The following is a 16183-nucleotide window of genomic DNA, read 5'->3' as shown; positions in this document are numbered from 1 at the left end:
TAATAGCAATCATTTGTATAAAGGCAGGAAGAACAGAATTTAAAATCCTGCCTTTGACATGCACTATAGATATGTAACCATAGAAGTTGTCCAACTGCATTGGTAAGGGAAATTTCCACATCTGGAATTCCCTACACTGATAAAATTGCATGCCCAGATTCCCCTCCTCTCCCCCCCAAAAGGAGACTACAGAATCAGATATTAAGAATAATAAATAAAATTTCATGTATTACCTTCTTTTAAGGAAATATGATCATTCATTGCTCTCCACCTTCATAAGAGCACTTGAATATACTTTATTTAATGACACTAAAACTTAGCTTTATGACAACATAACATTTTCACCAGAATGTAGAATAAGATAAGTTATATTCTAAATTTAGAATGATCCTTGCTACTTTTTTAGTACAAAAAAAAGATTTTGTTAATTCATAATAGTGGGGTTTGATGGAAATGGCAACAAATATCTTTCATTTTTTCACTATTAGATTTGTCTAATATTATAAATTCTGATTTTTTTTTCAAAATTCATTCAGCTGGCATTTATCTACCACCCATTATGAGCAAGTCTTTGTGTTTATCATAATTAAAGAATTTCATAAACTCTGATTTTCTACAATAATGACTAGGATATGTCTAATGAATGAATGAAAGTTTTATATAAAATCTTACTGGTAAAAGTGGAAAAGAAAGTGCGAGACAATAGTAACTACTAAAATCCATCTAGAGAAACCACTCCTTTTCCTTAGACAATGTTTCTTCTCCCTGCCAGTTTCCCACATCAACACTGGCATGTCATCATTCTGTCCACTTCATAATGGAGGTTATTAATGATCAGGTAACCTCCAGAAAGTGGGCACAAGCTGTATAAAGAAAAGATAGATGCGTGTCAAAAACACATGCAGATTTGTCACATTCCCACCCCCTTTAAATAACCTAAAATTGTTTTGCTGGATCCACATTTGGCTGTATTCACCTCCTATGTGTAAAATAAATAAATGTGTGTGTAATAATCTTTGTTAGAAATGACTAACAGCTAGAAAAGGTTTTTTATTTGGTTTTTTAAAACCCTTACCTTCTGTCTTAGAATCAATGTCATGTATTGGTTCCAAGGCAGTAGAGTGGTAAGGGCTAGGCAACAGGAGGTTAAGTGACTTGCTCAGGTTCACACAACTAGGAAGTGTCTGAGGCCAGATTTTAACCCAGGACCTCCCATCTCTAGGCCTGGCTCTTAATCCACTGAGCTACCCAGCTGTCCCCATGGAAAAGGTATTTTAGAAAAGAATTGTGATAGCTACATATAGATAGATAACCTACAAAAATAACTGAGAGCCTTTTAATTGTCATTCTTACTAGAGATGTTAACGGGTATAGTAAGTGACCTAGTGGTCAGCAAAAAAAGAATTTTTATGGATTTAGCCACAAAAAGATACTTTTGCACTTTTAAAGTTTGAATCAATGAGTTTGCTGCTGAAATTCTTTATAGTATTAAGGATATGCCTCACTTCATGCTTGTTTTCTAGAAAGTTGTGATTAGATAAAAATTAATATAAAAAATTAAAAATAAAATTTATCCTATAAAACAATTTGTTTGATCCTCCCAAATTTGGAATTTGTGAGAACACCAATATTGCCCTGAAGTTAGATTTCGGACTGTCAGTGGAAAAAGGAGTTTGCCAAGTAAATTAATAGTGTAAATCAGATTATAGAAGAAATTAACTGTAATTAAATTACTATAGCTAACAAACTTGGGAGCCAGCAATAGAACCGTATGTGCAGTACAGTAGAAGGAGCCCTGTATTTGGAATCAGACTACCTACCCGGATTTGAATCCTGCCTCTGCTACTTAATAGTCGGATGACCTTTGCACAACTTCACCTATTTCTTGCTAGGCTTTCCTCATCTGTAAAATGAGTGTTGGATTATACCAGAGGTTCTTTGCCTGGGATCAATGAAGTTATTTTCTAAAACAGTTACTATCAATATAATTGGTTTCCTCTGTAATTCTCTGTATTTTTAAAATGCATTTTAAAACATTCCAAAAAGGGGTCCACACTTCATCTTTACCAGCCTGTCAACAAGATCCATGGCACAAAAAAGTTTAAAACTCTGGGTGGGTCTAGATGATCTGAATTAATGAGCTTTTATTATATGACAGTTTTAATATTAATCAAATTTGAACAATTGTTGGTCCAAAAAGGCTTTTTTTATAGATTATCTTTGTAATTTATTCATGCTTTTTCTATATCCTGTGGATAATTAAGAGTTGGTTGTTTAAACTGAGTTATAAATTGACTTTGTGAACAATTGGCTTCTTAATGCACAATGCAATTCTGAATTAATTAGTGGTGAGAATATTATCCTAAATATTTTAATTCATGAAACATTGACAATGTTTAATTGTAAGTGTTTAATTTTTAGAAAAGAGATACATTTTATTTAATAAAATAATCAAAAGAATAAAGTTGCTTATTTAATTTGGCTAATGAAACATAAAAATGGTTGCTTTTTTGCTTTGAGTTAATTTTTATGTGAAGAATGCATTTTGAATTTGGAAACCAATTGATATTTAATGCTTTTTGCTCATAATTATTTTTTCAACATTCATTTACTACATACATTGGCATCTGTTCTTTTCTTTATTTCATGATTAATTTCAGAATTCAGCATCTTTATCTAATTTAACATTTTCATATTTTTAAAGGTCCCCAGGTGCATCCAATTTTTCAACTTTACCAAAGATCTCTCCTTCATCTCTATCAAATAATTATAACAACATCAACAACAGAAAGTAAGCAATGTATCTTAAGAACTGTTTGTTTAATTGAATCACCACCTTGTGATTGCAGCAAAATAACTCCTATCTAGAATTGAGGACAAACTTTTTTTGCATTAAAACTGAGTTTCTCTAATTTCTGGTTAGCACTCACTCCACAAAGTAAAATAAGCAAGCATACTCGTTTATAAACTTGTTCTTGATCTAGCATATATATTATAATAAATCATTTGATTTGTGACCTAAAAGGTGTATTTGTTGAGTATAATAAAATTCCTTTAGAATTTAATATTTACACCATCAATGATCACAATAAATTATTAAAGTTTAGAAGTAAAATTATTAAAATAAAAACATTTTTGATGCAAACAATTCAGCTGGCTTTTTATAACTACATTTGTATCTGTAAAGTCATCTGTGATGTTAGAATACCTTTATGTGATTCACCTTGTATTTATTTCACTGTCATCCGTGACTGGCAATAATGCATATTTTCCTGAGGAATTTGTATTAACATATACATGTTAGAATGCTGTAGGCTAGAATTTGAACTTGTATTATTTGATATTAGAGGGATTACATTTCGGAGAGAAATTTAAGAATTTTTATCCTTTATAAAATTTCTCATCTGAGTAAAGTATAATGTATATGTTACGTTAGCTCTACACTACTCTACCTATACATTATACATGTCAAACAATGCCAAGTAATTTTTTGGTGTAGAGCAAACTCAAAGGAACTAGATCTGTTACTTGTAATAGTCTTTCCATTAAAATGTTATTCAATTTGTTTTGGCAAATTGGTATCCAGGGGAACAAAATTTAGGCAAAATATAATACAAATGTTTCCTACAGAACTTCTAGTAAGTACTGCTTTTATCAGAAGTGCCACACGCCTCAATAAGAATCTAAATGCATGCTATTTAACTGAATATTGAAAATATGTGTAAGTTTTTAAAGAGTGAAAGCTATAGGAAGTGTTTCCTGACTGTTAACCAGAGATTAGTATAGATAACCTATATCAGTAAGGGACAGTGTGTATACAGGTTAGGTTGTCTTCCTTCATGATGAAAATGGTTTTGAGAAGTCTGTTAAAGAAATCAGCAAAAAAATATATCACCATAGAAACAGCATTATTTTGGATACCTCTTTTGTGATTTTTGCTATATATTTAAGATCATAGAAGGTAATTCTGTTATAATGGAATTTTATTAAAATTCTCACAACTGACACTTTAACTATTAACATATGATTGTTATGCATATAAGCATTTTCCATATTTGTAAGGATTACTATTATGTGATAATTTAAGCATTCAGAATTTCTTTTTGCTTGGAGAAATTTTAATTAGAAACTACATAAATATTTATAACTATTTGCTAGTCTTTGCTTGACCTACTCTTCAGTTTTTGAAAGCATGTGGCAGTGTGGGTTAGAACTTCAGAATTGTACAATCATGATTTGTCAGTGTTGAGATATGTTAGAGGATGACCCAACCAACTGCATTAATGGAACTTTTTCCAGTAGCCCGTTATTGAGTGCTATCCTAAAACATTTAAATTGTGTGCTAAAATAAATGTATGGGATAAATTTATGTGTATGTAATCAAAGTTTTGCAAAATTCTACTGTAATTCAGTATTGCAGTTTACAAATTTTGGTTGACACTTTGAATTATGAAATTCACTTATAAGTGACATAATATACTGTGAAACATGTAATATAAAACATTCAATTGTTTTAGCAAAAATTCATGATATGTCAAAAAAGTATGGTGAATATATAACCAGAACTACTACTCTTTAATGTGATTTTTTTTTTATGTAGTAGCCACTTTTTCTACATCTAGTTTATATTTAGGGTCTCAAAAGATCGTGAAAACAAATTATAACATTTCAGGTCTTGTGACTTTAGGTTGTCAGCTCAACTATTATTTTGATATAGACATATTGAATCCAGCCTTCTCTAAAATTTCCTTTTTCTTTTATAACTTGCTGTCATATCCGGATCATTTTGCCTTTAGAGTACTTTCTTTTTTTTAACTGATCCAATAGTTAACTACCTTTATCTGGAAATGAAATGTCTCCAACTGTGTGAGAGGAATACTCTAATTTTTTTTAAAGAATTTTAAGAATACTCTAATTTTTTTAAGACTTACTATCCTTTACATCTTAGTTTAAAACTAATCTATTCTTCCATCTTCCCTTTTCCTCTATAGTCCTTTTATCCTCTGATTCCTGGTTGTTTAATAAGAATGATATCATACCAGAGAAAATGAGTGTCTACCACCTGTTGCTGGATTCTTAATGAACAGAAAAAGGCCTTTCCCCCACCACATGCACACCTAATTCAGTGAATATACAGTAACTTGACACACAAAAGGCTCCTACATTCTTAGTGCTTAAATCAGCAAGTTAGCATAAAATTGCTTTAAGCTTAAAATTGCAATTAGACTTTTGGATCACCTTGTATAAAACAGTGTGGTGTAACTAAAAAGAGCCCTGTTCCTAGGATTCCAGAGACTTGCATTAGTCTTGACAATGTCATTGCCGAGTTGATACTGCCAAGTCACTGCCATGGGGTTTGATGTTTTATTTTATTTTTAGACAGACAGATAGGCATTAGATTACGTCACTTGTAAATTCCCTTCATCCCTTACTTTCAGTGACACCATAAAAGGCCTACTGCATCTTTCCCACTCAATGAAATTGCCCATTAAAACTAAAAAAAAATTTTTAAAGGCTCTAATACTTTTTTCTATACAGGTCCAACCACTCGTAATCGTGCCATCTTGAATGTTATAAATGGCATTTGAATTTTAGAATGAATACTTTTAGTGATTTTAAATTGTATAAATTACAAATAGTTTGGGGGGATTTAAAAAAAAATTTTTTAAGACCTTTACCTTCAGCCTTAGAACCAATACTATATATTAGTTCCAAGATAGAAAAGTGATAAGGGTAGGCAATGGGGCTTAAGTTACTTGCCCAGGGTCATACAGCTAGGAATTGTCTGAGGCCAGATTTGAACCTAGGACCTCCTGTCTCTAGACCTGGCTCTCAACCCATTGAGCTACCCAGCTACCCCCTTTTTTGTTTATTTTTGCAAAAGTTTTCATTGTAAGTTCTTTTAAGTAAGAATGCCTGATTCAGAGAAGTCTTTTGAGTTTTCAAGAAGAACAAATATTTCCATAACAGAAAAAATAAAATAAAAATAGTTTCTTCCAATTGAAAACTGGTAGAAATAAAGATAAAATGCCTAAAATTATTTCCAACACCACTAGGAATATAGCAATCAGCTATATGTTAACATTTTTTACTATTGTTTAAAGATAGCAATATCCTAAAATAATATTTTTAAGGTAACCCATTCAATTAACTATTAAATTTGTTGGCATTGTGCAAAATCAGTTTTATAACATAGTAAAGATTAACCTTAGCGTCTAATTTTTAAAACGTACTATAGTCACAATGTTTTCTAAAACAGTTTATTTAATGTAATTTGCTCTAAGGAATATAATAGCACTTGGAACAAACTGTAAAGTTTTTATCATCATTATCATAGACAGAATGATTTGATTTGATTTGATTTGATTTGATTGAATCCCCCTGCCTTCTGGGGAAGCAATTCCTAACCTCTCACCAAAACAGCCTAAAATTTAGCTATTGCTTAAGCTCTCAGAAAATTTATTTTGTTCATTTTCCAGCAGACAAGAAACTTGAATACAGAACAACTAAAGAAGAGTTCTCATACACCATTTATGTTATGTATCAAACTTATATGGATATACACGTACATATATCTCTGAATATATGCTTGTGTAGTGAGACAATATTTGGCTTTCAGTTTTTTGCATTTCTGAATCTGTCTCAGAGAACGAGCACTTATGGGCTTGTATTTGGGCATATTTTCCCCAAAACTGAGACTTTTGACTACTGAAATTTCATTATGTTGTTATAACAAGAATATAATTTTACTTTATATTACCTTAACATATAAAATGCAAAATATCATCTCTTTTATGCCATGCCTAGGTCACTGTATTTTAATCTTTAGAAATAAGTGTATAGCATGAGTTTAAATGATTATACATTTCACAACAATTTGTTTCCAATATTTAGAAACCTATACAAATCCTAGTAATTTGTAGAAAATAATTTGATTTGAATTTGAATTTTGTGACATTTTAAAAATGTTTTTTAAAAGGTAAATTGGTGTAACTACCATCGCTAGTTACAATTTCCCTGCAGTCTGTTCTTTATTTCTCTTTAATTTAAAAGTTCATTTGTAAAAATGGAGAAAACCACCAGGTATTTTCAAGATTTGACTAGTTTACACTAAATGTGGAATTTTTAGGTTGATGTGGGATTTGCAAGGATGGGGAGGTTAATTTATTGGGGTGTTTTTTTGTGAGGATGAAAAGAGGGATTAAAGCAGTAGTAACTAAGACTTAAACAACAGCGGTATAATTCAGTTCAGTTTTTAAATCTGTTGTGGTAATAATGAAAGGGAGATTGGAAATGTTTTTGATTTTTTGAATATCAAATGCAGACATGATTTTTTTTAAGTTAGAATGCCATAGATTGTAAACCACTATAATTAACTCTTAAAAATATTGATAAGATTTGTAATTCTTTAGTATTCACTCATGACACAGAATTTTTTTTCTTGCCATGCTTGAACTTTTATCAAATGACTTTGTGTCATTCAGGTTTGTTTTAATGTGGGAGAAAAAAAGGAACAATTGCAGGAATGCCATGAATAGTATCCAAAGCTTCTGATCTCTAATAGAAACATTTTAAGTATAAATTTACTTTTACACAAAATTTTTTACTTGTTAGAATATTTTCCCATTAAATTACTTGCTTTTTTAAAACAATTTCCCCCATATACACAAGTTCTTATTAGTTGGCATTTTTCTAAAACATTAATAAACTAAAAAAATAAAAGGGTACCTTTAAGCAAATTATCCAAAAAAAAAGTTATCCAATGCCACAGCCTTCTTAAATCAAACATTCTTGAAGAAACAGAAAGCTATATATTACTAATGGGGGTATACCTACTTAGAAGCAATTTGTGCATTCCCCATCATCCCAGGCTTTTTCTGTATTTCAGTGCTGGATTATGCTATCTTAGCAAAGAAACTATAAATAGAATTTTCAGTGCATCAGACCAGTGATGTCACAGTGGCCTTGGAAATCTCAGCTCTCACCTGTAACTGAAGCACAACTCTTCCTTCCCATTTCTACTGTTCTCACTCTTACAGTAGCAGGATGCAAAAGAGACCTAAATGAAATGATCTATTGCTGCTGGTGGTGTTTAAAATCTGAATGTTTTAAATTTGATGGAGCAATGAAGAATGGAGTTTGCTGTGAAGCTGCTCCAGTTAATCAAGGGTAGAAAAATACAGTAGTAGTCTGTATTGGTTGGTGTGGTACATGATGCAGTGTTTTTGATGACTGATCGAGGGATGTGTGGTGGGTTTATTTTGGCTGGGGTTCAAAACTTAGAAATATCTAAGTTAAGTGATTTTTAAAAAAATCTAACTGCACCATTTATGTCATAAGGATTATATAGTACTATATTTGTATTACAGGATTATGATCCATGAGTTCTTTATTTGCTGCATTATGAAAGATGTTTTGTTTTCTTCCAGTGTGAAAAATTCAAACTATTGTCTCCCATCATACACTGCTTATAAGAACTATGATTATTCAGAGCCAGGAAGAAACAATGAACAGCCTGGCCTCTGTGGCCTAAGTAACTTGGGAAATACATGTTTCATGAATTCAGCTATTCAGGTAGGTGTTTCTAAATGAAATTGAGTATATTTCTTGGAAATCACTAGTTTTGAATAGTGGGATAATTTTCAAATTTATGTTCAACATTCTATAATGTATATCTCAACATCATTGCCACACTTCTTGTTTAGGCAGCAGGTGATCAGTTGTCAGTAGCAGCTTAAGGAATGTTTCACTCAAATATTCATTTAAAAGGAGAATATTTTAGGTTTCTGGGGAAAAAAACCCTCAAGAATAGATTTATGCACCTTTATACTAAGTATAATTTTTTTAAGACAAACTTGGAAAACCTTGAAGACTACAATTTTTCTAGCTCTAAATAAAAAGCATCAAATGACATGAAAAATGTTCAGAGGAAGAGATTGGCAAAGGGGAAGAATCTAAAATATTATTTCAAATATGAAAGCCATTAAAACAATCTCCCAACTACCATGTTAAAAATCACTTTGCTAAAAAAGTCTAAACTAAAATTTTCAAGCTCTTTGTATTGTAAAAGAAACCTTGTTTTCTCTTATTTCCTTGATGATGTGTTGTTTCTTCTACACCTGCTCTGAGCTGTACTACCTGGCAATCTAAACATATAAAAACCAACTCAGGACTTGACCCTTAAGACAGTATTGGACTAGATGGCCAGTGAAGTCTCTTCCCTACATTAGAAACTTTGTGTGCTAAAAGAAAATGTTAATGTCTCATTTCTTCCTCAAAACTTTTGTTTCTGGGGGCAGCTAGACAGTTCAGTAGATTGAGAGCCAGGCCTAGAGACAGGAGGTCCTGGGTTCAAATTTGGCCATGTCCTAGCTGTGTGACCCTGGGCAAGTCACTTAACCCCCATTGCCTAGAACTTACTGCTCTTCTGCCTTAGAACCAAGACATGATTTTGATTCTAAGGTGGCAGGTAAGGGTTTTTAGACACACAGACACACATATACACACATTGTTTCATAATTTTGGGTTCCTTGTTAAAAACTTAGAATTGATTGTTGGTTTAGTTTTCTTCTTTTGATAATGCTACCTCATTTTCTAGAGATTTGGATTCTATTTTCCTTAAGACTGTCTGAATTCCAAATCAACATTTTAAGTTTCTTTGTTTTAGCTGTTAATTAATTTCAGCTTGTAATGTTAATCTTCTAATCCCAAAGAAAAAATTTCAAAAGATTTGAATGTAATGTATAATATTTATAAGCCTATAATTGTCTTAGGTCACTTCTTCCAACTCAATTCTGGGACTTTTGACACATCTATCATTGATATCCCTATGTCATTTCTTCAGTCAGATTAATTCCCTTCAGAATTAGCTAAGAAAGTAGATGCTATGGGGTAGAAAACTTTTCAGTGGAGTAGTTTTGATTGAGGAGTGCTATGGTGGCAGATTTCACATAGGATAAAGTTAAAGGGCACTCTACAACTAGAGAGAAAGAAAAGGAATCACTAAGATAAGAGAACATGCCAAAAAAATTCCTACCAGATAGTTTTACCTAAGATTTTGATGACACTTGCCATAGCTTGCTAACTTGGACTCCTTTATTTAATAAGCCCCAAATTGAAGAAATTGTAAACTTGTATTTTTCAGAAAACTTAATTCCTAATTAGTACGTAGTACTTTTAATTATTGGTATTTCATAACAACTTTAAAAATGGTTGGTCTTATTTTAGATAAACAATAAATCTGTTTAGAAAAATACTATTGTTATTCATGATTACATTGTATTTTCTGTCATTTAGTGACTTAGTCTTTAGGAATATGATTACTTTTTTATCTATAGTCTTGAAATGTTCATAGAAAATCAGAATAATCTAAGTCTTTTGGGGTAAAATTATGCTATTCATTTCATAGCTTACACATATTTTACATATAATTTCATTGAATCTTTACAAGAACCTTGTGAGTTCTTAGAGCAGACTGAGGGGTGGGAATGAGGTTTAGTGTGTTATTATTTGACAAGTGAAGCCCTTGAGTCTCTTTAAGGTCATACTTGCCCAAAGTCACACAAGTAGTACATGTAGCTCTGGGCCCAGAAATAATTTTTCTGACACTTAAGTCTAGTTCTCAATCATTGAGACTAGATTCCTTCTAACTTCATATTGTGCAATATTTTCCATCTTTTCTCTAATTTTCTCAAAATGTTACCGTTCTGTAAAAATTGGTGGTCCAACTTAATGAACGTCAGTCACTTGAAAATAAACTTATTGTGAATGTTATATAAGTATACAAGATATGAGAAGTATTATCTTAGCATTAGAGAGTTTTCCTTTGTGTTGTTGTTGGTGTTAGTTAAAGAGATTGTCAAAGTTGTTTGTTTTTTCCCAGGGTATGAAAGAGCTTCAGTTCTAGCCAGATGATCTCTTCATAATTTGTATTTTAGTAATTTGTCACACATCCCATTCCATTACACATGAAAAATAATTATTATAAAGAAGATTCAACTTGTTATTTGTGGTAAGAATAATGAAACAGAAACAAGAAATTTTCAGAGTTGGAAGATAAGTCTGTCTACCCAGAACTGAAAAAGCATCCCCCTCTCTCTAGCCCACAGAACAAGTGATCACTTTGCCTTTGCTTAGAGACCTCTGCCTGGGGGAAACATATTCCCTGTCCAGGCAACCTGATTCCTTTTTGATTAGGCTCCTTACATCAAACCTAAATATACATCTCTGCAGCTGCAAAATAAGATTCATCCCTCTTCCTCATGACAGGCCTTCAAATACTTAGTATTCTCCTTCTAAATTTTCTGTTCTTTAGGCTTGACATCTCCATTTTCTTCAGCTGATCCCCCCATAGCCAGACCTTTAGGCTCCTCACTATCCTGCCTTCATGTGGCCACATGGCAGTTTAGCACTGTCTTTCTTAAACTGTGGCACCTAGAACTGAACTCTGACCAGAATTATAGAGTACTATGCTAATGTTGCCTCCTTTAAAAAAAAAAAAAAAAACCCTTTCCTTCCATCTCAGAATCAATATTGTGTCTTGGTTCCAAGGCAGAAGAATGGTATGGGCTAGGCGGTGGGGGTTAAATGGCTTGGCCAGAGTCACATAGTTAGGAAGTGCCTGAGGTTAAATTACCTGGACCTCCTCCTCTTTAGGTTTGGCTCTCAATTTAGCCATCCGGCTGCCCCATACCATTACCTTCTTAATTTTCAACATAGTCTGCATCCTTTCCTGCCTCTCTTAATGCAATTAAAGATCTTATTAGTTTTCTTGGTTCCCATATCATAATCTTGACTCATTGAGCTTATAGTCCACAAAAAACACCCACTTCTTTTTCAGACAAACCGCTGTCCTGCTGCATTTGCCCAACTTGTGATTGTGAAGTTGATTTTTCAAATCCAAATGTAAGTCATTATGCTATAATCTAATTAAGTTTCATTATATTAGATTCAACTCAGTCTTCTATCAATATCTTTTTTAATTCTGACTAGCCTAGTATATTAACTATTCTTCCCAGCATTGTGTCATCTGAAAATGTATTTAGTATGCCAATCTGTGCCTTTGACTTGGTAAACATGCTTCAATCGCACAGGACCAAGCCGAGATCCTAGTAACATCCCATTTAAGACTTCTTTCCAGGTTAACATTAAATTATAAATCATTAATTCTTTGGAGCTAGACATTTAGCTAATTCCTAGTCTTACTAATTCTGCAGTTGTCTAACTTGTATCCCTCTACTTTTGTCCACAAAAATAACGTCAGGCTTTAAAAAACACTTGGCAAAAATGTGAGTAAACTATATATATCACATTCTCCTAATTTACCATTTCAATGACCTTATTTGTCCAAAAATTAAATATTTATTCTAGCAGGCCTATTCTTTTTTTTAACCCTATCTTCCATTTTAGAATCAATATTGTGTATTGGTTCTAAGGCAGAAGAGCAGTAAAGGCTAGGTGCAGTGTGGGTTAGGCAATTTGCCCAGAGTGACACAAGTAGGAAGGATCTTAAGGCCAGATGTGAGCCCAGGAACTCCTGTCTCTGGGCCTGGCTTTCAATCCACTGAGCCACCTCGCTACCCATGACCTATTCTTGATGAAGCTATGCATCGTGATTCTTTGGAATTAATATTTCCTTTTTGAGAAATTCACTAACTATAACTCTTTACTAAGAGAGTCAAGAATTTTGCAGGGATCCATTTTTTACAAATTGGGAAAAATTTGCTCCTTTCTAGTTCTATAATACTTATCCTGTTCTCACAGTGGCTCAGCATTCACCACTGGCAGTTCTTTCAGTGTCTTAGGATATGTAGTTTTTCTAGGCAAGGTGATTAGAATTCATCTGTGGCATCTAAATGCTTTCCTACCATCTCCTTTCCTTGGGCATTATGTTTTGTTCTTTCCAATCCAGAGATTATTCTTCTTGGTAGAGAATCTAGAAACAAAATTAAAATTGAGTGGTTCTGCTTTCTCTTTCTCTCTCATAGCTACAAGGACCATTTCACCTGCCCCAAGCAGTGATCCTATCATTTACATTTAAATTTTAAAACTCTTAAAGTTGAGATGTATACCTGTGGTAAAGAGAACACTATTCCAAACTTTAAGTTCTTTGTGCCTTTCGAGCTGGCACTGAGGATTTGTCTGCTTTTAGTTCTTCCAGGATAATATGTTATAAGGAGAGATATGTTTAATACCATCCGATATGTTTAATACCATCCGGGCCTATGCTCTGGTCTATGAGTGACCCCAAACAGTCTTTTTACCCCTTGGAACTGCCATCAGGGTACTCTGTTCTGAGGTGGCTGCGAGCATGTGTGCTGGTGCTTCTCCTCACTTCTAGGACTGTACCCCAGGATTAAGACCTGGATCTGCCATTGGGCAATGAGACAAGAGTCTTATACCCAAAGTCGCCAAATGGACCCCTAGAATCTCCTCCTGAGCTGATGTCTAAACCAGCACCCATCTATCTCAGAGAGCTCCAAGAAGCTTTTCCTATGCCCAAGGCCTGTTGCCATGGTGGGGCCTAGACCTGCCCAGGTGTGCTTGGCTCCACCTCCACCCCAGTGTACCACATCCCTCATGCTAGCCTTCTTAGTAGTTTTGAGCTGAAGGATTAGTTCACCTTGCCTTTTTGTGGGTTACTCTGCTCTAGAATTCATTTTGAGGTATTATATCATAGTTTTTTGAAGGGTAATTTGGCAGAGATCAGTTGGCTCCTTGTAACTTCTCTGCCCTTGAGGCTCCACCCATTAGTCCTATCCAGACCCTTTTATTTTCCCCAGTATAGCTGCTTTTTTTGGGAGGGGTGAGGAGGAGGGCAGGGGGGAGGTTTACCAGCTTCAGCTCATTCTGAGTTTTTGCATTCTTGACATTTTTAGACCATTCCACCCTTCTGTTTTTGTATCCATTAATAGCTCTTGCTTCAGTATTTTTTTTTTAAATCTTGGTTAGTAGTGCCCTGTAACATTCACATTGTTTGGAATTGCTTCTCTTCATGTCTTCACTATTTTATTCTTGAGCTGCCTGCCCCTTCCTCATGGACAGACTGGTTTCTCCAGGAAAATTTTATTTCATAGTAATCCTTCCTGTCCTTTCTCTGACACTTTGGAATCAGTTCCTCCAAACTAAGAGTGCATGTGTCAAAACTATTTCAGGCTTTCTTCCCTTTCTTGGTCATAAATTCTAACCATAAATGGTCTCTTCCTCCAAGTTTTTTTATTATCGTCTCCAGCTCAGAATTCCATTCTCATTGACAAAAATGAAGTCCAAAATAAAATTTCCCTCAACCTTTACAAGCTAACATCAGCTGGTAAGATTTTGAGTAAATGTGAATTTTAAACAGCTGTGTATGTGTCTAAATCAATAGAAACATTATTTCCTCTTTTAAATGTTTTTAAGAAGTTATTTTTCTTTTTGTAGTTTCAACATTTTAAAGACATTTTTAGTTCCACAGTCATGATTGAATAAAAGATTTTAAAACTTTTAGATTTGATTCTAAAGAATTTATGTTTAAAATTGCATTATACTTCATTTCTCTGATAGCTAAAATAGATATTATTTGGTAATTTTAGCAAGATATAATAATTAATAACAATAGTATTTCCACATCTCTTTATACAAGTATATCATATCCACAGGCCCAAGACAGAATGAAAATAGATATTTGGTGTGGTGTATTTTAGGGAGAAATCTTTTTTCAAATATGAAAATTCCTTTGAAGATGATTTTTCAGGAACTCTAATGAAGATAATAATAGTAGCTATTCATGTTTTCTATGTTCTTTTTTTTTTAAACTATTTCATTACTACAATGGGCCAGACAGGGTAACCAGACACATAGATAAATCAAATATTATGTTTTCCATGTGAAATTTTTTTATTGCTTTCTTCTTTATTGTGGGTAGAACAGCTATTATTGAGTTTGCCAATTTATCTAGCATATCATCACCTCTCACTTAAAATAACTGAGGTATCACTGTCAAAGCTTTTGGATAATTATGATCTTCCAGGAATCTTAGAATGATGTGGCATTATTATGATTGGATTTTAATCATGTTGGAAAATGTTTTCTTTTAATGCAAATTATGTACTATTAAAAGTGACAGTAGCAATAAGAATCAGTTTAAAATATCACACTCTAAATCAATACGTAGATAAATTCACAGTAAGGGCAATTGCAAAAATTTCCCATCCTCAAATAGTTTTCTTTTCTAGTAGTACCAGTGCTGGGATGTGAAAAACAGATAACAATATTTTTTATTACATAATAAGATTATGATAATAGTAGGGAGTTTTTGTTTGTTTTTTGTGTGTTTTGTTTTGTTTTTTTATTTTTTTGGTACCTTGAAGAACTTAATTATAAGAAAATTAGAAATTTGTTTTCAGGAAGGTGGTTTTATTTTGAGTTAGAATAAATCACATTTCATTTACTCTTCTTACACATTGACTGCTCTATGGGACGAAACAACTTTCCTATGGAAGAATAAGGTAATAGTATTTTTTTTCCCAATGGAAAACAGTACAGTCCAGTTTAATTGTTTTTAAAATCAAGTCATTGAAAACTTTAGGATTCTTTTTAATGTTTTTAGATATCGGTTGAAAGCAGTATATTTGTAGTAAATTTATTAAGCACTCCATTCCTTCCTCTATATCAAAAATTGTAGCATTGTTTAATTTTTAATGCAGATTTCAACAACCTAAAATCATTGACCTATTACAAAGAAATTTATTCCAAAAAATAATTCATTTCAAATCCTGCCACTCTCAGAATATCTAAATAAATTCTCTTTTGTCAGAACTTGCAGGATTCTGAGATACATTTAAACACAATTCTTATTTTAGGTGTATACTTTCAGGGAAACTATCATTAGTTAAATTATTTTGTTAGGTTAATGCTGAATAAAATGAATTTAAAATATTCATGTTAATAACTGGACTTATGGGTATTTCTGTTTCACAGAAGTTTAAAGTGAATGACTTGATCTGGCAGTAAGACAACATTATTCCTAGATGACTCTTAGAAGAATATTTTTGGAAGCAGTGGACTAACTGTAGTGCGGGGGAGATTGAACTTCAATAGTAATGACGTGTCTTTTATTACTAAAGGACTCTGTTTTAAACTATAATAAGAAACAAATAAATCCCATGAAGAAAAATTTTAGTCCAGTCTTATTTTTTCCACTTAC

General features: G+C 32.8%; 1 protein-coding gene across 5 annotated transcripts in view; it reads left to right on the top strand.

Moving 5' to 3' along the window:
* USP15 (ubiquitin specific peptidase 15) overlaps positions 1-16183 on the top strand; it is a 152189-nt gene that overhangs the window by 88394 nt on the left and 47612 nt on the right. For 2 of the 5 annotated variants that reach the window (XM_044678072.1, XM_044678075.1), the window contains 2 exons: positions 2705-2791; positions 8430-8574. In XM_044678072.1, coding sequence (XP_044534007.1) covers positions 2705-2791; positions 8430-8574 — 232 coding nt within the window. Of the gene's footprint in view, positions 1-2704; positions 2792-8429; positions 8575-11839; positions 11905-15957; positions 16052-16183 lie in introns of those variants that run through there. The other 3 variants (XM_044678076.1, XM_044678077.1, XM_044678074.1) reach the window with 3 other exon arrangements.

The sequence above is a fragment of the Gracilinanus agilis genome, chromosome 5 (assembly GCF_016433145.1).
Source record: "Gracilinanus agilis isolate LMUSP501 chromosome 5, AgileGrace, whole genome shotgun sequence".
NCBI lineage: Eukaryota > Metazoa > Chordata > Mammalia > Didelphimorphia > Didelphidae > Gracilinanus > Gracilinanus agilis.
Note: the sequence above shows the minus strand (reverse complement) of the source record. Positions and strands in the feature narration are given on the sequence as shown.